A 23,254-nucleotide genomic window follows, 5' to 3' on the forward strand; every position below is an offset into this window, starting at 1 on the left:
ACATTTGCTCAGAATTTGATTCTGAGTCGATAGGTATACGTGAAGGTGGGTCTACGAGGTCAAATTAAGAAGTTCATTTTTCGAGTGATTTTATAGCCTTTCCTCAGTAAGGTGAGGAAGGCAAAAACTAAGATGGGATCGCAGATTCGATTATCCGAAGTTCTATACAAACCTTCAAATTTCAAAAATAAATTTAATTACTGTTCAATATTTCTGACCATGCGTCTCCATTAAACACTGTGAACACATGAACGTGTTTCATGGAGTTGCAGGGTACTTTAGGTGCACTCGTTTTTCACGTTCGTTAAATTAAATTAATTTTTAACATCCATATGTGTCTTGACCTGAAGACTGCTACCTATTATGATGCTGAATCGTACAATATTGAGCACCCCTACATGCGCGATCCGCGCTTTTCTGCTGGCTCATGGCTTGCTGGCTGGCTGACTGGTTCTTCGAGCTCACAGCACTTCACTTTCCGTTTTCTCTGTGTGCGAGACGGTGTGTGTAGGTAGGCCATGGCTGGCAGTCTTTTAACGGTGTGTTCGTTTTATTTTGTTTAATATTTGTACAGATATATTTTTTCTTCATTCGGTCAGCGACCGTTCGTGTAGTAACATAGTAGACCGCGCGCGTACGTGCTCTTGCGGGGGAAGCATTTTCCTTCCTTTTTCCGACGCGAGCGAAAGAGGGTGGCGGTCTGTAAGTGTGTGAAGCACCGTGTTTTGTTCCGCGCGCGTTATTCCAGTATCGGTGCAAGTGAATTTCGCCGTTCCTGACCGGTTCCTGTTCAACTTCCGGAATTCCGATGCTCTTTCTGGAAATGTGCATCGTGAAGATAGCTATCCTTGAGTGAAAAGTTTAATCAAAGCAAACCGAGATCCGTACATCCTGCCGAATCTGTCAGTGCAGCAGCGTGGTGCATTCTCGTCGAGATCCTAACCTTTTGGATTGCGTTTGTTTTGGCTTTCTTAGCCACCCAAAATCAAAAGAGAGCTAACCAAAGTGTTTGCGAACGTGTGTGCGAAGCGAAGAGAGTGAAAGTGACATAACAAAAAATACGCAAAAAAAAGTATTTTGTATCAACAACCAAAGTGATAAGAGAAACAACGCCGACTTTACTCAACAACAAAAGCAACAAGAGTAGGTGACGTTCACAAGCCATTGATGGATTTTTACTTGTGATCAAACACACATCCTGGGATTAAATCTGTAAAGCAATGTGTGTTTGCGTCTGCGTGTGTGCGCGCAATGATGTGTGTATAAATACATGTACATGAATAAATAAATGAATGTAGTGTAAACAACAGAGCAAAGTGTGGTGCAATCACAAGATAAATCGTTGAATAACAAATGAGGAAGAAAATATAATGATTGATGGAATGAGATTAGAGTGAATCATTTGTGTAACAGTGCATTGCGGGAGGAACGGAGAAGAAACTCTCCGGCAACCTATAGAAACAGCAACAACAACAAAACGAAAAGGTGATTATCGAAGATGAAAAAGTACAGTTAGTTTCCAATTCTAGGGAAATGGTTGAAAGATGAATGAATGATGTAGGTGGAACGCTCTGAAAATAATCTTCATAATAAAACGAGAAATAAGTTTCAAAAACCTTTTGAATACAAATTTACTGAAAATATTTAAATGCTATCCAATACTTTTGTAATTGTAATTGTAATTTCATTTGGCATCGATATCCTGTTAGTCAGACTTTTTATCAGGGCAAGGAGGTGTAAAACCGGAACTTTGCGACCCCATTTTAGTCAAATTTGAATGGTTGATTGCATATACAATTAAAAAAAAAAATTCAATATTTCATCACCGTTATTTGAGCCTCAGCAACCAAAAATAAGACAAAGAAAAAAAAAATTTTTTGTGGTTCGATTACACTGACCTACAAAAAATGACAAAAATTACTGCGCAGGCTCAACTCGAGGGGAAGCATGAAGTTTGTGGTCCCCAGAATCACGTGCATTTAGAATTTTTCAAAAATAGTTTGTCTGGGCTGAATGGGTTTTCTCCAAATTTTGTATGGAGAATTAGGGCGGTTCGTTGCTCTTGCATACAACCCAAAAATTGCATGCAATATGTAGGAGAACCGAACCGCACTAATTCTCCATACAAACTTGGGAGAAAAACCATTCGGTCCAGACAAACTATTTTTGAAAAATTCAAAATGCGCAGAAATTTTGTTGGTCGGTGTTATCCGATGTTTCGATTATCCGAAGCGAAATTTTGCCAAGGCCTTCGGATAACCGAGTCTGGACTGTAACGGTTAAAAATTGACCCTTTTATTGCTCCAAACTGACTTCTGGAGAAAAAAAATCTCGTATCTATAAAACTTATTATGTATTATATTATATCTGGAGCAACATTTGAAAGGGGCGGTACGACATTGCTCTAACGGCCTTTCGTCCCATTTAAATGCGTGTAATGAAAGGCCGTAAGAGCAATGTCGTACCGCCCCTTTCAAATGTTGCTCTGGATATTAGGATGTAACAAAAATGACTATTTCGGGCATTCATGGGCCTGTTCCGGTGGGCGTGCAGAGTCGAAAGTATTTTTTTGGTTCTTGTAGAAAATATACATTTTCATCGGCCAAAAATTCAAATTTGGTATAAACTGTCCAAAATTGACTAAGATGTTGACTAAGAACATCAAAATCTAAAATCGGGCACCACACCACGATATCTCATAACTGCTCTGACCAATTCGGCTGCTATAAAGAATGAAGGAAAAAGAAAATTATGTTCAATTTGTCCCTGATAAGCTAGTTTATTTTTTATTTTTTTTTTTTGAAGCTAAGTTTTTATTCTATTCAATCAAAAATGCGATAAAATGGTGGACTACCCATTAAGTTTTCGTTCGGATCAAAGTAAATCATAAATATTAAAATAATATTTATTTAGGGACAAATAAGTCAAAATTTACCGTTTCAGTAGGTTTCCGATGGATCAGGCTGTCGCCAATCGTTTTTTTGAGAATGTTCACATAAAGATATTTTTTGAGTAGAAAAAATCGCGGTCTTTTTCGGCCAATTTTTAATTAGATTTGTACTAATACTAATTTCATTGGATTAGCAGTGGTCTGGGCCCCACTGTGCAATGAGCATTTTTGGAATAACCTTTGAAATATTTACTGTAATTGACCATCATTTAAAAAATGCAAGCTAAAATGGTTTTTACAATGAACAAATCTGAAATGCTGAACATATTGCAGAAACATTTAAGGGGTAACATGTATATCAGTAAAAATGTCATGGGTTGGTATGAGCACACACCAAAAGTTTTTTTTTATCTGTTTTCAGGACATTATAACATACATTTTCTTCTATTAACTAAAAAAAATTGACATTTGACATTTAAAATGCATTTTAAAACACTTTTTCATCAAAATGTGCTTATATTGCTTATATTTTATTTTATTTGTTTTTTTCCCTCGACTTATTCATATTATTCATTAAAATTCAATAACACCATTAACAATCACAAACCAAAGTTTCGGTTGAACAAACTAAATCAGAGCAGACACATGATATTTTTACACAAAAAATATGTTATAATCTAATAATTCTTGTAAAAAATATATTTTTACACTGTTTTATGATTTTAGTTTCTGAATAAACCCCATATTTTCAAAAACTCACACAAAACATAATTTTCAAAATGTTTAGCGGTTTGCAACCTTCTACAAAGTTGTTTCTTGTCTTATCTTGCACATTTTGATGAGTAAATGACACATGAAACACATCATTTGACAAGTTTCCCGGACTGGTAGTATACAATTTCCAATAAATAATAAAAAAATAAAAACCAAAAAACTTAAAATATATATTATATCTCCGAAATTTCCCGATGAAACATTTCGCTCTTAGAAGCATTGGAAAGCTGAGAAAATTTCCTTTGAGACACATTTGAAAGTAGAGATGACTATTTTTTCTCCTTAATGTTGCCCAGAAAACACGCCGTGGATATGGTTCCCGATTATAAACCCAAGCGTTTCCTTTTGAAAGCATTTGTATGAAAAGTACAGGGTAGTTTTCTCTGAAAAAAAGGAACGAAAAAATTATTTAATTTTTACCTCTGTGCTTCTTTCCTAAATCCTCTCATTCTAGCCATAAATAAGACGACATGACCCTAATTTTATATAATTTCTTTTTTTTTTTCAGACAAACTATCAAACATTTCGGCATTGAAAAGCTGCATCCTATAAAGTTTCTAACCCGGAATAAAAACAATCCCTTCATTCGCAGTACAGTGCAGTGCAATCCGTGTCTCTTTCATCAACTCCCACAAAACATCAGCTGCGGAAAGTAGTTCACGAAAACAGCTGGAAATAAAAGAAATCAAAATTAACCTAGAATAATTAAGTGACGTGCAAAACACGCTCGCGAACACAAGTGAGAGTGAGAAAAAAAGTAAACCAGAGCGAGAGAGGGAGGAAAAAAGTTTGTGAATAAAAAAGCAGGAAAAAAATCTCTCTTCTTCCTGGTTTGTGCAACCGGCCAGAAGAAGAAACAACAACAACAACAACAGCAGCAAAAGTGAAGCAACTCATCTGCGAGCTATTGTGCTTTTGTGTGTGGTGACTTCAACGCCAGTGTTGAAAGTTAATCGTGCATAAAAAGAAAATAAGTAATTATCCTTTTAAATAAGAAAATTGAGGCAGAAAGGAAGAGGCAAAAAAAAGATGCTCAGCCAAGTTGAAAATTGGGAAAAAGAGAAGAAGAAAATAATCGATGTGCTACAATTATAAGTGAGATAATTCCGTTGTTTTCTTTCTCTCGTCTTCCTATCTGTCTTTACCACCTCTCTTTTCCCTGCTGCTAAATTGGAACTGCCACCCGGCCCCACCCACACCCACAATCGATCAACGATCCGGTTTTCTTCCGTGTGCCGTCCCTTCACGTGTGTTGGTTGAACAACACGCGGACGATACCCCACCGGTTACGATGGAAACTAGTTACAACGGTGGCACCGGAGAATTCGACGTAAACATGTTCGATCAGTACATTTACAAGGTAAGTGTGGTGGTTACCAGCCAAGTCGAGGTTTTTTGTTTATTTTTTATTATTTGTTGTTTCTGGATATTTTTTTTTAAATGTTTGTGCAATTCAAAACAAGGTTGCTACTAGAATTACTAACAAAACCCCGATTTAATCCCACCTGGGGTGAGATAAAGCCTTTCTTACTAAAGAATGTAACAATAGTAGAACTTCTTCTTAAAATTCATAACAACGACTTGGTTTATTTATAACGTCAGTACAAAAGAAAGTCTAATGATGAAAGCAAAGTATTATAAATGATATGCTTTCCAAAAGAAATAAAAAAACGCAATTTTCACCAAAAGAATATTTGTAATCGTACATATTCTTAATCAAACAAGAGTTTATGAAAAACGCGAGCATAGAAAGCTTCCCATGCGTCAGTGACAACGCACACCGCGGTTTTGGTTTTCTATCTTCGGTACAGAGACAGAGATAGGTATTTTTACAACCGCACCACTACACACTCAATCGCGAAAACCTTAGGTACACACAAATTTCTCATTACTGAATTCAGTTAAATTTACTGAAATCTGCACTACTGAAATTTTCAGTAAACGAAAACTTGCTGAAATTTCAGAAAAGTTTAACAGCTCCATACAAATTTTAACTGATGTTCAGCGAAAAACTAACTGAAAATGTCAGTAGTGCAGTTTTCAGTAAATATTAACTGAAAACGAACACCACAATTTGCTGTGTAGAAAGCCATTGGCGTCGCCAGCATTGAAAATTTTGAAAACGATATAAACGAGCTTAGAAAGCTCCTATTGGAATCCAATGAACCCTGTTAATTAAACTTACAAAATCGCAAAAAAATAAAGTCTACTTTTAGGCGATTTAAGGAGCACACGGGAAACAAATTGATTGTAGCCGGATGAATGTCCTATGTCACAAAAGTTTTTGCATATACATTGGAAAGTTATGCAAAAACGGACAGGGCAAAAGAAACCGAAAAGCTACGATATCTTACATGTTGTAGGAAACATCGGTAGACAAGCTACTACAAAACGAGTATAAGTCGAATCACAACATATATGCGCCAGCATTCTTGCGCCAGTATTCGAAGCTCAACGTCGAAAATCGATGCAGTGTGATTTTTTGACGATTTTTCCGATTAAAATTCATGCTAAATCGTCATATTTACAAAGATGGAAATGACGTCCAGCCTGAAAGTAAAACCTATACCTTTCTTTAGTTAGAAAGGCAAAAAATCATTTTCTTTAACAAATTTTCGATAAATCGACTTAATCATCACACAAATTTCTTTAATAAGGCTTATTTTGTCTTTAAATAAAAGGTTTGTATCCCAGGATCAAGATGATCTATCAATATTTGACCAAAATTTAGAAATTTGGTTTCTCCCAAGCGGATTTATGTCGAAAAAATCGCATTTTTACAAAACTTCTTGTCAGAAATTCTCATTTAATTGAGGGTATTCCATTTTCCCAGTAAAACCAATTCAGATAGCTCGATTGGCAATTGTCGATAGTCCACGCTCCATACAAATAAGTTTTCACCTACTGATGTTGAATTAAATCAAGTAAAACAAAATAATTGGGCCTATGTCTCTCCTGCTCGCTAATAATGTAAACATCAACTGACGAGAGCAAGATAGACTCTTTATTTACACTTCGAAATTGGCTTTGCTTGAAATATCGAAATAAATCGCAAAAATGATGTGCTCAGCAACTATCATTTCTGGACCTCTTGCACCTCTTTACATTTTTCTCTAAAACAAACAGTTCTATCATGGTTTTTGAGTTTAGAATATTTTTGAAATCGATTATTGGTAACAAAAGGCACTGACAGACCCGAATATTTTTGAAAAACACGTTAACATATTGAAACATTTTAAAAGATCTGCAATTATTTTCACCTTTTATCCAAAAAAAAGTCTTCTTTGCAAAAAACACTGGAATTCTGGGTGTTGGCTAACCGATATCGATATTATGGGAAAGTATAATTTGTATCAGACTCTGTATATGCCGAATGCTGATACAACTTTTCTGTGAGTTCGAATCCTACTTGATTCATTTTCGTTTTTGTTCATATTCAAAGTTCAAATTCCTGATTCCAAATATCAAATGTACCTGACCGGGATTTGATCCCTGAACCTTCTGCTTGTGAGACAGAAGCCGTGGCCATTAAGCCACGGAGCCGGTTCCAGAATTCTGGGGATTGGCGAAAACGAAGTTGACTTCATAGCTGTCGGCCACCATTGCTAGTACCAACCACTAGTGTCTTCCTTTATATCTACAAGGACTTCGCCGCCCTGGGCTCCTAAGTGTATGAAAGTATGGCACGGAGCGACGGCACCGAATACCCATTTTTACACAAAGAATTTTAGAGCGCCCGCCGCGGGATTCGAACCAGCGACCTCTGGATTGTGAGTCCAGTGCGCGGTCCGATTGATCCACACGGGCGGGCATCCAATTGGCGGGATTGGCATTCAATTTAAAATCAAAACAAGAATTCCGTAAAAACGCAAACACTTTTTTGAATTGTCGAATAGTGTTCGCTAACTTTTTTAAAGAGCATTGAAAGATAATCATTAACAAATTAATCTTGAAAAGCATATATTAGGTTAGTTTATACATCTTCCCATGACCGACTTTACCAGTTGAAATGGATGTTTTTTAAACTCCCATAGCCAGACAATTTCGGGCCAATCGCACATTTGCAGTTAGTAAATTGCTTCCAAATGCAGTAAACACCACTAACCGCTAAGACCCACTTACATTTCCTCCTACTTCTTTTCCTCCTCATCATCTTTCTTCTATGTGAGCTTTTCTACAATATTTCACCGCATTTATTTGAGCAAAACAGCCCCCAAACACAGTTAAGCATTACGGTTATCATTCTTCTTCGACCTTTTCTTCTTCTTTTTCACTAGTTTTCAACAAGAATGCAGTTAAACAGGTTGTGTGTGTATGTGAATGTGTGACTGTGTGTACACGAGGCTCGTTTTTCTTCCATCCGTCGTTTTGGACTTTTTGTTGTGTATTTTATCGTTTTGTTTAGCATAAAAAAGCTTCCCCATAAAAGAAAGCTATAACCAACAACGTTAACGTTGAGCAACTGACGAGGAAAACGACGAAAGAGGACGATTGTGTGAGAAAAAGGCAGCCAGTGTAATGATGCACTTTAGCACTACATGAATTTGAACCTAGAAAACTAGAAAAGGAGAGACAAGGAAAGCTTTTTGGTTGTTGGGAAAGAGAAGGAAACGAAAGATAAATCAATTATTTCCTCTTGATAAATATGCTAATTGTACGATCGTGACTGTAAACTGTAATGAAAATAAATACCGTGTCAATAGTGCGAGTTGGTGCAGCAGCCTGAAAGAGACCAAACATAGAAAGAGCAACTTGAACAGAAGAAACAGAAACAGAAAAATAAATAAAATAAAGCTGCATATAATTGAATGGAATTCATAATCACCATGCAGCAGCCACATCGTAAACGCTATTTTACGTTGGAAGAGATAAAGAGTGAAACACAAAGCGAATGTCAATCTAACGTTAGTTAACTTCACGGAACTCATCCGATTTCTCCCACTATCGGGGATGTTTGTCGTGTGTCTGTCTTGTTTTATCCCATCGATATCTGTGTCACTTTGTTTAGGATCGTTCGTTGTTGTTGACTTTTTATGTTGCAAACGGCCCACTAAGGTGGAAATGAGGTTTGGTTTAAACGAAAAAATTCAGCAACGGAACGATTTTTTAAGCCATTTTGAAATAAATAAATAAGATTACTTATAAAGATTAATATTTGGTGCTTCATTAACCATTTTGCAAAGCTTGTTACTATGGTCATGACCGAGTCCTGCCAATACGGGGGTCTTAATAAATTCATGCATACATACATCCATACAACAAACAATTTTGAAAAACTTGAGATTGTTCTACTGCTTGCATATAATGCATATTGCTAATTTTGGTTCAAACAGATTCAATGCTTAAAATCTCTTTCAGATTAAACAATATTTGTGTGAAACAAATCTCATTTGCTGTTCCAACTTCATCAGAATAACAGTATCATTTAACTATTATGCATTCCACTATTACGTAACCCAACCACTAAAACGTGATCACTATTATTGCAAAGTGGATTACTATTATTAGAGCCACGGTAACGGAACCACTTAAGGTGAGCTGCTGCACCGTTCGTCCCACATCTCACAGTGCCGTGCCTCATTTCCTTCCTCAGCAACTGGGCTAGTCGCGCGATCGTCATCAGCTGACCTTGCAGCAGCTCCCTCCCCACTTACTGAGGCTGAGTGAGGCTGCTGCAACAGCTGCTACTTGCTAAGTATTCGCAAGCCAACTAAGCTATGGCAGACTGGCTGGCTACCAGCTGAGCCGAGCCGAGCGAGAGCGTGATAGTTGGGTTTTGTCTAGTATCAATCACCCAGAAGTGAAACTGAGCGTGTTAACGAGTTTATGCTGTTTGTGTGTGTGTACTAAATGTATGCACTAATTAGTTTCGCAACTCGTTTTACTGCTTAAGTTGATTGTTTTGACCATAATTAGCACTTATCCTTTGCAGAAATTGTGGCTTGTTGAGAAAATTACTAGTTATAACATTTGAGTTATAGGAATTTAAAAACTGATTTTAAAAATTGCAACCAATGATTTTTCGTAACATTTTCCAAGTAATACAAATACAGCTCGAGACAAGCTCGTAAAATTATGATAACGGAACATGGTTAACATGCATGTTGAACGTCGATCGTTTTGATTTCCGTACTTGTACCTCAAACAAGTTTTCCGCTGACTGCAAACATTTGTTGGTTCTTTTTTGTCGCTGACTATTCAATGTTTCTCGCAGAGTCTCAACGTGTGTACTCGTACACGTATCGGTACTCGTTACTTTTGCTACATTTTGACTTACAAACACTTCCACAGCAGAAAGGCAAGCAAAACAGGCATTGAGCAATAGAGTCGAGGGGTACTAAAACTAACTGCAACGAGGTGCAACAATAAACACACCATTCAGATGGGCCACATCTAGGGGCGCCATAACCGGTCATGACGGTGGTGAAGATGATGCTGTTTTATTTTAAACATATTGAATTTGTATGTAAAAATGAATGGAACTTTTTATTAGTTCGAACGGTAGAAAAGCAAATCGATTGTGCTGTTGTTTTTGTGCAGCGAATCCTTTTGTGTTATGACCGATTCTTAGCGAAGCTACACCAAAATGTCACTTTTTCAATATTCAATGTGATTTTTTAATGAAAGATTTCATTTTTATTCTGACCCAATAATTCCAATGTACTTTAAAGGCGTTTTCTTACCTCAACAGCTGAAATTATTGACCAAATATGGTCTGCAAGTCATTAAATGGAAGAGGAGTTTTTCCATAATTCTGCTCCTCTCGTTGTCCCGTCACGCAAAGAAATGCCTGGCAAAAACTCAAATTTCAAACAATTCGTTCAGTTCAAGGAGCAAAAGATTCGTTTTTTTATTTGTGATATTAATGTGTAGAAGAGCAAAAGTTTAAAAAAATCAAATTGGCAAAACTGTAGCGATTGTTGTAGTGTGCCATTTAAAAGTCCAGTTTTACGATGTTATCCCGTCACGCTATATTTTAATTTCAAAGAGTTCGCAGGATCATTCTACATGATATTTCTTTGTAGGAAAATTAAATATCTTTCCAAATATGTAATAACATTTGGGGGTTTCTTCTTTTATATTGCCACTACAGCCAAAATGCTAAAAAAAATTAAGATTTTTTTGAAATTGAATCGCTCTTAAATCTATTGTGCTTCTATTGTTTTAGAATATTTTCAGACAAGTACCATTAACTGAAAAGTAGGCAGCAAAAAAGTAGTAGCCTAGCTGCCGTTAAAGGACTGGGCTGGGAATTTGGACCCAATCTCACCCCCAGACCCAATGTCACCCCTGATGACGGTACCTAAAAATAAAAAAAAATGTGACTTTCTCTGTCATCAGAATAAGTTAAAGTTCGAAAAATGTATGGTCCATCGATGATCAATGCCCCAAGCTCACACATTGTCCAGTTGAGCTTCTTATGTGATTTTATGGTGTGAGAAATGCTGGCGCGTAGGGGAGTTAAGGGTATCATGAACAGTGTGGTAATTTGGACACCTTTCCAAAAATCAGTTTTTCTTCAGATATAAAGTTAAAATGTCAAATTAAATGTTATAGCCAGTACAAGTAATTGTTAAGAAGTATGGAAATACCAAAAAAGTATTAAATGGATAAACATGAGCTTTTATTTACCAAATTTATCGAAAAGAATGTAATTTTTTCATTGAATATGATCTCTAATATCCTCTAGTGCTATCGAGCAATGCATACGCATCTCGCATCTACCTCACCAATCTGTCTGAATTTTCAGGAGTGTACTAAAAGAAAAAGTGGATATTTTCTGTGTTAAACTGCCTTACCTAAAGCATTATCAGTCTCAGATGGTCCCCTAAAAGCTCCAGGTCGAATCGAGTTGATATCTGGATGGAACACTTTTTAATTTGAGTTTGAAAGTTGTGATATTTTTTCACTGAAATTAAATAACTTCCTTTGGATTGAACCAATTGGGATGCTTCACCCCGCTGCTTTCGTTGTACATTTTCGTAATCGCAACTTTTGATACCCTAACATGTATGACCTATCGCTGAAATTTTCAAGTAATCGCAGTTTTAGTGAAAAAAAATCGATTTTTTCCCGTTTTCATCATTTTCGAATCATTTTCGAAAAACTCAATTTTTATTTTCAAAAAATCGTGTCTCAGAGTATTGAAAACATAACTTCACCATTTTTTGATATTTTATGTAAAAATTTCCGAGGAATCAGGTAAATATATTTTCAGACATTAGCTCTTTGGTCCCGAGACCTTCAAAACAGAATTTTAAGTTTTCATACGACCTTTTCAAATGTTAGGCTAGATTTTTTAATCTTCTTACTATTTTTCTTAAATAGCCAAACTAATCACCTTTCTTTTGCATCTAAGACAGCTAAAATCGGATGAAATGGCGCGGAGATATGTTTTGTGTTTTTTGTGAAAATCGACGAAAATCAAACTTATATTCTTTTTAAATTTGTTTGAAAGGATCACCCCAGGAATTCCTTCAGTTTTTTTCTTTAAAAATAAAATAATTTTCATTACAATTTGCTATAAGGAATGAACTAGTTATCGTGTTATCTTGCCCAACAAAATACGTTATCATAATCACGACCCACACCTGAATAGTAACAACAACAGCAACAACAATCCGTATCGTTTATTCCACAAAAACCACCTAAGCTCGTTCGCGACGTGGTGCAACCGCAAAAACCCTTCGTTTATCTTATCGTTTAATCTTAATTGACATAATTTGATTACACACGGCGATTGTATGTAAATATTGGTCAAAATGACAGCAACAGCAGCATACGATCAACCCCCTTCTCGTGGGGGCTCAGTGAGTTTTAACGAGTGCACCAGAATATGGGAAACAAACTTTCACTTTTAATTGAAATCCGAATAAATATAAAAATAAATTGTGATAATTTGAAATTCATGATCAAATTGATGATAATAAATAAACCAACACACACACACGCAAGCCCCTCTCGGCAAAATGTGAGAGGCAATGTTTGTACAATTGAACGTTTGTGTGTTTCGCTATAGTAAACAAAGTACCCACACACCAGAGCAGAGGAGTATACAGAAGAGCGGAAAAAAAACTATGTTGAAACGCAAAACGAACAAACACACTTGCGCAACACCACCCAGTTAAGTAGTATAGTATTGGAGGGAGTAGGAGGAGATCGGAGGCGGGAAGTGGGAGTGGGAGGTGGGACCTCGTGTGAACGGTGCGAAGGTTGCACTAACTGCTAATTGACTTTATTTTTCCTTATGATTAACAACAAAGTGAAATGAAACACGAAACGCTCACTCACTCGCTCGCACAGTGCAATGTGGATAAAAACAAGCTAAATACAGTCGTCTTACACTTATTGTGAGCGAGCGAGGTTTGGAGTGTGTAAAGTGTACTTAGCTTCAGATTTAAAGAGGTGGGAGGTGGGTTGTGTACTACAAATGTGCACCACCAGTTTCCTACACAGATATCCGAGACAAATCGAGAAGAGATGTTATCGGAGAGGCGATGTTTATAGGGCAGTGATTGATCCTTGGTTTAGTTGAATCTTTGCTGAATTAAAAAAAAAAAAACTTCAATTTACAGCCGTTTTATTAGCAAAATTTCCGCCAAATAGTGTTTTTATTAAAAGCTTCATACAGCTGCGATTTTTCTTGCAACCTTGTGGACTGTTCCCTGCAAGCCTTGTGGACTGTTCTCCTTAGGGACCATTCATAAACCATGTGGACACTTTTTCAAAATCTCAACCACTACCCACTCAGATCTTGAAAATTCTTAATCCACTAGAAAGGTCATTTCAGAACCTTTCTAAAAATATATGATATGACAAGTTTTCCATGCTTAACCGCCCTTTTTTGCAAATTGTGAAATTTATATGCAGCAGTTTTTTAAGTATAACTTTTAATGTGCTATACTAAATCTTATAAATTTCAATAGGGACTTATGGGACCCCATGACGAATCTAATGAGGCCAATACGGTCAAAATCGGCTCAGCCAGTTAAGAGATATTCCAGTGAGTATAAAATAAAATCGTTAATAACATTATGAATATAAACGATTTATTATTTCAAAAAGGCCAAACTGTTGATTCCGGCCTTCCGGCCCAATCGAGGAAAAATCAGTCAACTTACAAACGCAACATCGATTACCGTGATCGTTTCATGTAAGAAGACAACGGAGCTCGGGCAAGCAACAAAATGTAAAGTTTGTACCAGGTGTGGTTCCAGTTTGTGTTGCCTTTCTTGCCAAACACATGTATATAGCAGCAATAACCGTAATAAAATGACATTGAATTGTTCCAACTTACCCTCTTGCCTTGCCTCATCTTGCCAGCCTCTCCCACACTCAATCCCTCCTCTATACTCACTTGTTCACTCTTTTGATAGTTTTCCTGTTGAAATTATACCAGTGGTTAATGTTTTGTTTTTACTTTTGTCGATTTTTAACACAATTTTAAATGAAATAAGATTCAAACCCTTAAACATTGGTTATTTTCAAACATTATGAAATGTGTAAATTGCAGTTTATCGTCACATCACAACTCTCTGCTAGGGTACGTTTAAAACTGCATTGCATTGTTGAATGGATACATAATAACAGCAGCATAAGGCACATACCTCCACTTTCCGGTTCACAGCTATTTAACTGTTGCGACGTAGTTGCCCAATACTGCCATTGTTTACGATCATAATTTTCATAGAATGTTGCAAAAAGATACATTGTGATTATCGTATGCGCAGCATATGCAAATGATTCGAAGGGTCTTGTTGCAAGAAAAAATGCCGATTATAATTTAAGATGTTTAGTGAAAATATCCTAATAATCATGTGAAACAAAATCACCTGGTTTTAATTCCATTATCCTTTCAAGTAAAACTGTGATCATATTTAACTCTTCTGTTGGATTTGTGCAACTGCCCAGAAAAAAGGAAAAAAAAAGGTAGCATAATCAAACCAAAACGATGACGAAGAGCAATAAAACAACAAAACAACTAAGTAGAATCCGACAAGATTGTTTGGTGGTGGAAGGTAGCGAGAAATGATGAGAATTTTGAAAGAACGGCAGGTGCAGATGCATTTAAAGTTGCTTCTTGTTTTCTTGTTTGCCGCCTTGGGCACTAGCACTACCATCACCTTCCATCCTTCCATCCCTAAATAATCTTTGTGATGCATCACCGTTTGTGATGGTCGGTTTTTCGTTTTTCGATCCCTTGCTTTCGAAAATATGAAGCCCAACCCATGCTCTCTAACCCTCCTCTACAGTTCAATGGAGAATGAGCCCAAAAGCAACCAGACAAGCAATAACAATAAAATTACCTTATGTTCGATTTGAAGTTCTGAAGAGTGTTGTAATACCAAGAGCTCTTCATTTTTCGGGTGGTTTTGGTGCCTACGGGAAAATGTTGGAAAATGTATTTTTTCGAATACGTTGGAGCATTTAGTTATGATGCAAAAAATAAAATCCAACTCTGGATTGTGAACTTGATCGAAGCTGTTATTAAGTGATTATTATTCTATTTGGGCCCGAGTTCTGAAATTTGAAAGCACTTCGAAAGATCGTGCTTTCCATTTCATTAGGGCACAAAACTTTTGTAAACAAGAGTGTATCCCTTTCACACCTAATGCAAACTGTCATTTGAGTGAAAGGGATACACTATTGTTTACAGAAGTTTTGTGCCCTTTTGAAATGTTTGGCTCCAGATGAAAAATTTTGGTTATTTACATTCAGAAAACTATATATACTATATCTTATTTAGTGGATTTGATGAGATTGGAGTACTAAGTGATTGTAAATTGAGATTGAAGTACTAAGTAAATTGTAAATTGTAAATTATTATTTAGTGGATTTGATGAGATTGGAGTACTAAGTGATTGTAAATTATTTACAATCACTTAGTACTCCAATCTCATCAAATCCACTAAATAAGATATAGTATATATATAGTTTTCTGAATGTAAATAACCAAAAATTTTCATCTGGAGCCAAACATTTCAAAAGGGCACAAAACTTCTGTAAACAATAGTGTATCCCTTTCACTCAAATGACAGTTTGCATTAGGTGTGAAAGGGATACACTCTTGTTTACAAAAGTTTTGTGCCCTAATGAAATGGAAAGCACGATCTTTCGAAGTGCTTTCAAATTTCAGAACTCGGGCCCAAATAGAATAATAATCGTGCTTTACTGATTCTGGCCATTCTGCGCATTGTCCCAAAATTTGGTTGAAGTTGGTTGCCAGATTTCCGAGTTACAATCAATAATGTAAACAGTAGTCTGTCATTTACATATGATAAAAAGGTGTTCTGACTAAATTCCCTTTGGCTAGCTGTCACACATGCAGGGTGCACGGATTTCTTTTTATGTAGAGCGATTGCACAGTAGCCTGTCCCATTTTGAGGTCATGTCGAGGAATTTCAGGTGCTCACTTCTTAAATGAAAGATTATGATGTTAGGAACAATGTTTTCTTAGACAAGAAAAAATAATAAAATACTTTCTCGCACCCCTATTAAGTCACTTTTTTGAACAAATTTTCTAAAATCGCTTGGAATTAATACGAAAACTGTTTCAATTTGGTGTGTATTTTGCTTAAACGATAGGATTTTGTTCATAGATTAAGGTGCAATATCAATATTATACCAAAATTTAAGTTGTTGGCTTCTCCCAGGCTGATTAATGTCGGAAAAATCAATGCATGCAGCTTGTAGGAAATTTCACAACGAACATTTTTCCTTCTGAGAAAATGCAATTTTGACACTGCAGTGCCGAGATATTTGAGTTTTAGTGAGAAAAAAAGTGCCAATTTTAAAAATTTCTCAGAATTCAGAAACAAGGCTAATTACACGACGTAGCAAGCATATGTCTTAAAAATCAGGATATTTTTTTATAGTTTTTTGGCCACTGAATCCGAATCTGGAATCTAATTTCGTGTTAACAGTTATGTTTTGGAATGTTATTTGCGTGTATTCGCTGCAATTTAAATCCCTTGTAAGTTCGGTCAAATCTCGGTTTTCGTTCGATTTATATTTTACTCACAGAACTATTTTGTTTAATGTTTTTTTTATGATCTGATTATCTTAAGAATATCGTTTAATCGCATTTTTTTTAATTTGATGGGATTACTGACTTAAGAATTGATTAATAATAGAGAAAAATAAAATTCTTAAGCATTTTTTACGATTGTAACATAAATTTTGTGTGAAAAATGTTCGGAAATGTCTTCTATAACTTTATTTTAATGCAATTGGTTTTCTTTTTATATACCCATATTAGCTCAAGCCCCCGCCAAATTACAAAAGTACATACATAGCAAAAATTTACAAAACATTATTTCCACAAGTAGTAAAACGTCGATTTCAACCAAAATTCACAAATTGATTAGTACGTTGAAGTTTGCTTCCGCCAGTGCGTTTCATTTCCTATTCCACCGCACTTCCGTTTACAATAGAAGCAATAACGTAATGCATATCGGTCTATCCATCGAAAACTGCGTGCCAAATGAGTGCCCAGCTAAGGCAGATTTGCATCTCAAATGTGTGGGTAGTTTGCCCAATGTTTGCGGCCTAGTGTGCGTTCAATTCGGCACAAGTAAAGTGAGAAAAAATGTTATTATTTTTAATTTATTTAATTGATACTTTGCTCACTTTCTCATGCTCTCGGCTGTGGCTGTAAGAAGATAAGTTTTCCTCCTAAGATCTCTCCCTCCTAACTCGCCGACTTTAGCTGCACTTTAGCTGAAACTGGCAATTATCCGCACCGAGGTCGACAATTAAAGCCACAGCGCAGAGGAAGCCTTAAACCAAAAGTGTGCCTTTTGTGGAAACTCCAAAGAGCTCTGGGAAAGGGAATTGAGCTGTGTTTGAGCAAAAGGTTAAACGTGATGTAATTTAGTAGGAAGCGATTGTTATACAACGTTCTGTGCACTCATTGGTACATTCTCTAACGAATTATCATTTGATTTCAGATTGAGACGGTATTACTTTGTCAACACAACGCTTCAAACCGACCAAAACAAGTGCACCTGTTTCCATGTTGATTGGAGACACCAAATCTTCCCGAAAACCTCTTTAACCACATATGCTCGGTTTGACACCACCACGCTGCTGGTGGTCCGGATTACTTTTTGTCTCAAGCTGCTCAAAAGTCCCCACATGTCACAGTTTTGTTTTGCTTTGAACTGCAAGAAGACGAAAAATGAAAAAGACAGTCTTTAAGCACTTTTTAAGCGTGTCACATCAAGCCTTCCAAATTATGAACTCGACACTGGAGAAGATTGGACCTGTTGGACCGATCGCGAGCCACGTTTTACCTCATTTTAACGAACCATTGCAGGCAGTTGGTGGAAATTTGATCCGACGTACACACGACATAAAAGGATAGTATTTTTTTATCGAAAATTGAGCTAAACTAGGGACCTCCCATTCAAGGGCATACTGTTACGTTATTGATAGTTTTTGCGGAAACTTTACACCATGCTGAGTGTTATTCGCCTATTTAGAACGTATTTTTTTGTTATATCAAAACAATAAAAATAAAGCTGTTTGTTTTGTTTTTATTATAGAGACTTTACATAGTTTGTGCATTCGCCTCTTATATACATTAGGATTATCTATATTTTTTCAATATTTTCATTATTATTATATGGACATATTTGTTAAAATATATATTTTCAATCCAATTGTTTACATTCCCGAGCATGGGTATAAAATGGGAATACTAAATATGGCATTAAAGTCAATCGGTTATCCGAGGCAGGCTTAATGAATTTTCTGAAAAAAAGTTGACTTTATAATTTTGATTCAAACATCAAGTTAATTTTAGTTTTGTGGATTTTTCTATAATGATTTTTTTCGAAATTGTTATTGCATATTTTTGTCATCAAAAGAACTTCCATTGCAGGGCAGTGCATTACTTTTCTCAACGTTTTTGAAGCTGGTTTTGATTGAAGTTTGCGGCGATAAAAATAGCATTTCCTCTACTTTTCCCCTACTCACCTCACACACTCACAAAGACGTGCACGTGTGGATATCGCCGCTTGAATGCGTTCGTGCCCCGCGGGGTATGTTTACTTTCTAAATTATGTTGTTTATTTTGTTTAATTAAATCGAAGTGCAGTTCGAATGCGTTTGCAAGCGGCAAGTCATTGTTGCAGCCTCCCCTTAATCTTTTCCCGCCCTGCCCGTGGAGTTTTGTTGTGTGCAACAAACTAGAATGAGTAAATATGAGTGATTTTTTTTTCTTTTTTGTTCGAAAGTGGCGTATGCAGATGAATACACGCTAGTAAATGTACGATAATCGCAGGTGTAGGGAAAAATAACTGCAACTTGCAGTGCTTGTTGCGTGGTTTTGTTGAATCAAACAAATATGGAAATGCTCCAATAAAATGGTATAACTCTACGTTCACGATATAATGACAGGAAGTGATAAATTATAATTACCGTATGTTTTTTAAGTGTCCTTACTTTCAGGTATTTATGGACTTTCTTGCTAAATTTCCTGCACCGGTAAACTGTTTTATCTCAGCAGTGGGTTTTGTAAATTTAAAGCCCCTTTCAAAAAAAAATTCTAGCTTACCTAATCGCCTGTTTGGATTCAATTATTATAAACAATAACATACTTATATCACTCTTTGAAAGATAACAATTGCCTACTTAATTGAATAATTTAATTATTTCTTTTAAATTTTCGATTCTGAATTTTTTCACTAACTTGTTGTTATTTTTCTACGGTACCGTAAATCGGCGTGACTTGGATAACCGGACCGTGGTAGGTCAGTATGATTCCATGCTACTTCGTACGTATTTAATTTGAACTCTTCATTTAGCGGAAAAACCTATCACAGTTACCCCGGCTATCAATGTCACTCCGGTTTACGGTACGGTACGATTTATGTCAGTAACCGTTTTCTTAAATCTTGAATTTATTTTACCCAAAATACCAGTCAGCAATCCAACCACAATGCTCAATTTAGCTAAGGCAAACACAGCTAATCGCACTGTTCGAGAACGGCCTAGAGCGAGCGCCTCAGAAAATTCTCAATAAATTTACTTGATTAAGCACGCTTCGCCGAGCATCAATGAAAGCAATCTATTATCATTACGGATGGGGTTTAATTTTGCACGCATCGCATTTATCCAATCGATAAATTTCTTATCTCACTGATGCTCTTCCTCTCTATCTCTTTCTATCTAATCCTCTTCATACCCTTTTCGGGGAGCACTTCCCGACCGAATTTCTCCACCCCGCCGCTTGGCTATAAGTTTTAATGTGCTGAATTGGAAAAGATGTAATCTTCAAAACTAATTAGGCTAATCTTGCTCTGCATAATCCTCCGCTGCAGAGCTGAGAGTGAGCTGTAGAAACTGGAAGGGGGGAGGTGACTTTTCCTTATACGCAATTTTCCAAAGCAACGGCTTTGGGTTAGCATAACTATCTCAGTTTAGTGATTTTCACGGGCCATTTTTGAACAAAATAAAACATGAATTTAAGAGATACTTTATACCATGTTCTAAAAATAAACAATAATATTATCAAATAATTTATTTTTATCCCCCGCACACAGAATTTTCTTTGATCTCCATGAGATAGGAACGACATAAATGTTAATTATCTGAATAGCACTCACGACCAACTTTTTCAAATGGTTCTTCAATTTCACAACTCGACATTTTTTAAGTTGGAGTTAGTAAACGCTTCAGTTTCGGCAAGGTATGATATATGTGGGCTCCATGAACACGATCCAATCGACATATTTAAATTTTACTGAATTCCCTGGTAATAAATAAAATTGTAAATTTGTGTGATCCTAACCAGCCGTTTGCCTTATTCGTGTGTTTACATTAGACTTTATATAACAAACGAACATATCGTATCATATTTACTGCTATATCATTAATATTGTCTCAGAAGATCGTATTAGATAATAAAATCACATACAATCCTTTTTTCACCTTGTCCTTGTTATATTCGCTTTAAATTGTGTTCCACCGGTCCAACGTGGTCCGACCATTGCACGCCGTGTCCAACAAATTTAGACAAGTAACATAAATGGTTGATGTTAAGAACAGTGTGAAAAGAAACTGAGATAATGAAATTTACCAGGAAAAAGATGGAACGGATTTTAAATTGGAAACAATGTATGAAATGTAAAGTTTATAAACTGAGAAAGAGCTGAAATGATTTTATAAATTTCAATTAGTTAATGAACTTAAAAAGTTATTTCCTGTTTACAGTTAAATTAGATAAAAATACCAATGTATTGAACAGATAATACAGAATATGAACACTGTGGTGATCCAACAGAAGTACAGTATTCTGATCGGGTAATCTATGTAGCATTCTGGACGGGTAGGTCGGATGACGAGAGAGTGGAGAACTGTCATCAGGGCAGAAGAGTAGTGAGTGGAGGAGAAGCAGAGTGAGGGAACCAGGACAGACATCCCGGGATCCGGTGTGGCCTGACCCAACAAGGGTACCACAAGTGACGACGAGGATGGGATCCTCCAAAATGGTCCCGAATCCATCAGGTCCGTTCTGGTTATCCTCAATCAGTGACGAAAAGTGATGTAAACAAAAACAACGAGCAGGTGTAGTAAAAAGAAGAACGAAAGTAGTGCAAAAATTACGTCACTACGTCAAAGTCGTTTTTTATTAAAAAAAAATACTTCAGTGACTACCGTATTATGATGATTCCTGAACAAAATCGACAACGACACCGAACGGTATGGCAAGTGTAAACAAAAACCAAACAATTGGTTGTTGGGGGTCTGAGAGCTTTTTGCTCGATATTGGGCTTCGAGCCCGGGATGGAGCTTCGAGCTCGGGTATTGAGCTTCGAGCCCGGGAAGGAGCTTCGAGCTCGAGTATTGGGCTTCGAGCCCGGGATTGGGCTTCGAGCCCGGAATGGAGCTTCGAGCTCGGGTATTGGGCTTCGAACCCGGGAAGGAGCTTCGAGCTCGAGTATTGGGCTTCGAGCTCGAGTATTGGGTTTCGAGCCCGGGATTGGGCTTCGAGCCCGGGATGGAGCTTCGAGATCGGGTATTGGGCTTCGAGCCCGAGAAGGAGCTTCGAGCTCGAGTATTGGGCTTCGAGCCCGGGATTGAGCTTTGAGCTCGGGATATTGAGCTTCGAGCTCGGGATATTGAGCTTCGAGCTCGGGATTGGGCTTCGAGCCCGGGATTGAGCTTCGAGCTCGGGATTGGGCTTCGTATAAGTCCAAGGAAGGTTTTTATGCTAAAAAATTGCGACTTTGGCCACTCTGGAACCGATTCCGGAGCATCGGCAAATTGTGTGGAGAAAGTTACGTAAAATCAAATTTTGATCACAGGAGGCTGAATGAGCAAACAAGCTATACGTCAACAAACGAAAAAAAGGAAAAGACGAAGTTTTTCGGGTAAGGCTTGTAGTAAATAAATACTTGAGCAACGAGCTCGGAAATAAGTCTAAAGCTCTTAAATAAGGGTCAAGAGCTTGGAACCATAAATTCCAAGCTCGATAAAACTATAAAAGCTCTCAGCTTTGAGCTCCTTAAAAAAGACAGGAAGCTTCGCGCTCGATAGAATTTTTGTATAGTATTAGAGCTCGAATTCAAACGTTAAAAAAAGATCCTCAATCCGGTATTCAAAACAAGGTCAGAATAAGGAAGCCAATGAAAATCGGAGCTTTGAGCCCGAAAAGGAATTGTAAATGAAAGACCTAACCTTAGTTTCGATTTTCATAAAAAAGATAAAAAAAAAATAAAATAATGAAAAGGTAGGCTATGCGGTATTCTTAAATAAAATAAATGTTGGCCAAAATCATCAAATCTTGTCAAGAAAGATAAAAGATACAAATCGTTAATTACACAACACACTCCCAAAATGATGAACGAATAATGTAGCCATAAACCGAAATACCGGTGCAACCTATCGAAACCTGTCTCTTGCGACATAGTTTGATTTAGGGAATGAAAAAAGGTCGATGTTAAACGATTGCCATACCCCTGGGTTGAGTTTTGTGCTATCGATGTTACGTCTCATCTACAATCTCAGAATGCACCTTCAATACGATGTCATATAGAAGTGACACAACCATTATCGATATCCGCCTTGCAACCTAAGATATGGTGATTGTTTCTGAAGATCCTGTCGGAATTAGATTGAAGATGAGGCTTTATGGTTTAAATGCAAAGATGCTCACTTTGATATCATGTAATGAAGAAATTATCTGTCTGTAGAAAAAACGAGATGTGGTGATCCAACAGAAGTACAGTATTCTGATCGGGTAATCTATGTAGCATTCTGGACGGGTAGGTCGGATAACGAGAGAGTGGAGAACTGTCATCAGGGCAGAAGAGTAGAGTAGTGAGTGGAGGAAGAAGCAGAGTGAGGGAACCAGGACGGACATCCCGGAGATCCGATGTGGTCTGACCCAACAAGGGTGCCACAAACACTGTGAACTTTATAATTGATAAGGGAAATTTCAATAAGAGTGTTAAAACTTCAATTCAAACAAATTTTAAGACTTGGTCCAATCAACTTGCAAATAATCAGAAAGCTCAGCAAAAACAAAAATATAATGAGATTCTTTTAGAATATATATGCGTCATGGATACAATCGTGAATATT

At 36.8% G+C, this 23,254-nt stretch overlaps 1 protein-coding gene across 5 annotated transcripts in view; it reads left to right on the forward strand.

Annotated features, from left to right (window-relative positions):
* Positions 1 to 509: 509 nt before the first annotated feature.
* Positions 510 to 23,254, forward strand: part of LOC120419868 (TOX high mobility group box family member 3-like) — an 83,637-nt gene continuing 60,892 nt past the window's right edge. The window contains exons 1-3 of one of the 5 annotated variants that reach the window (XM_052707140.1): positions 519 to 1,485; positions 4,173 to 4,638; positions 4,967 to 5,024. In XM_052707140.1, the coding sequence (XP_052563100.1) occupies positions 5,001 to 5,024 (24 nt within the window). In that variant the 5' untranslated portion in view covers positions 519 to 1,485; positions 4,173 to 4,638; positions 4,967 to 5,000. Of the gene's footprint in view, positions 1,486 to 4,172; positions 5,025 to 23,254 lie in introns of all 5 variants that reach the window. The other 4 variants (XM_052707143.1, XM_052707144.1, XM_052707139.1 and 1 more) reach the window with 4 other exon arrangements.

The sequence above is a fragment of the Culex pipiens genome, chromosome 1 (assembly GCF_016801865.2).
Source record: "Culex pipiens pallens isolate TS chromosome 1, TS_CPP_V2, whole genome shotgun sequence".
Taxonomy (NCBI): domain Eukaryota; kingdom Metazoa; phylum Arthropoda; class Insecta; order Diptera; family Culicidae; genus Culex; species Culex pipiens.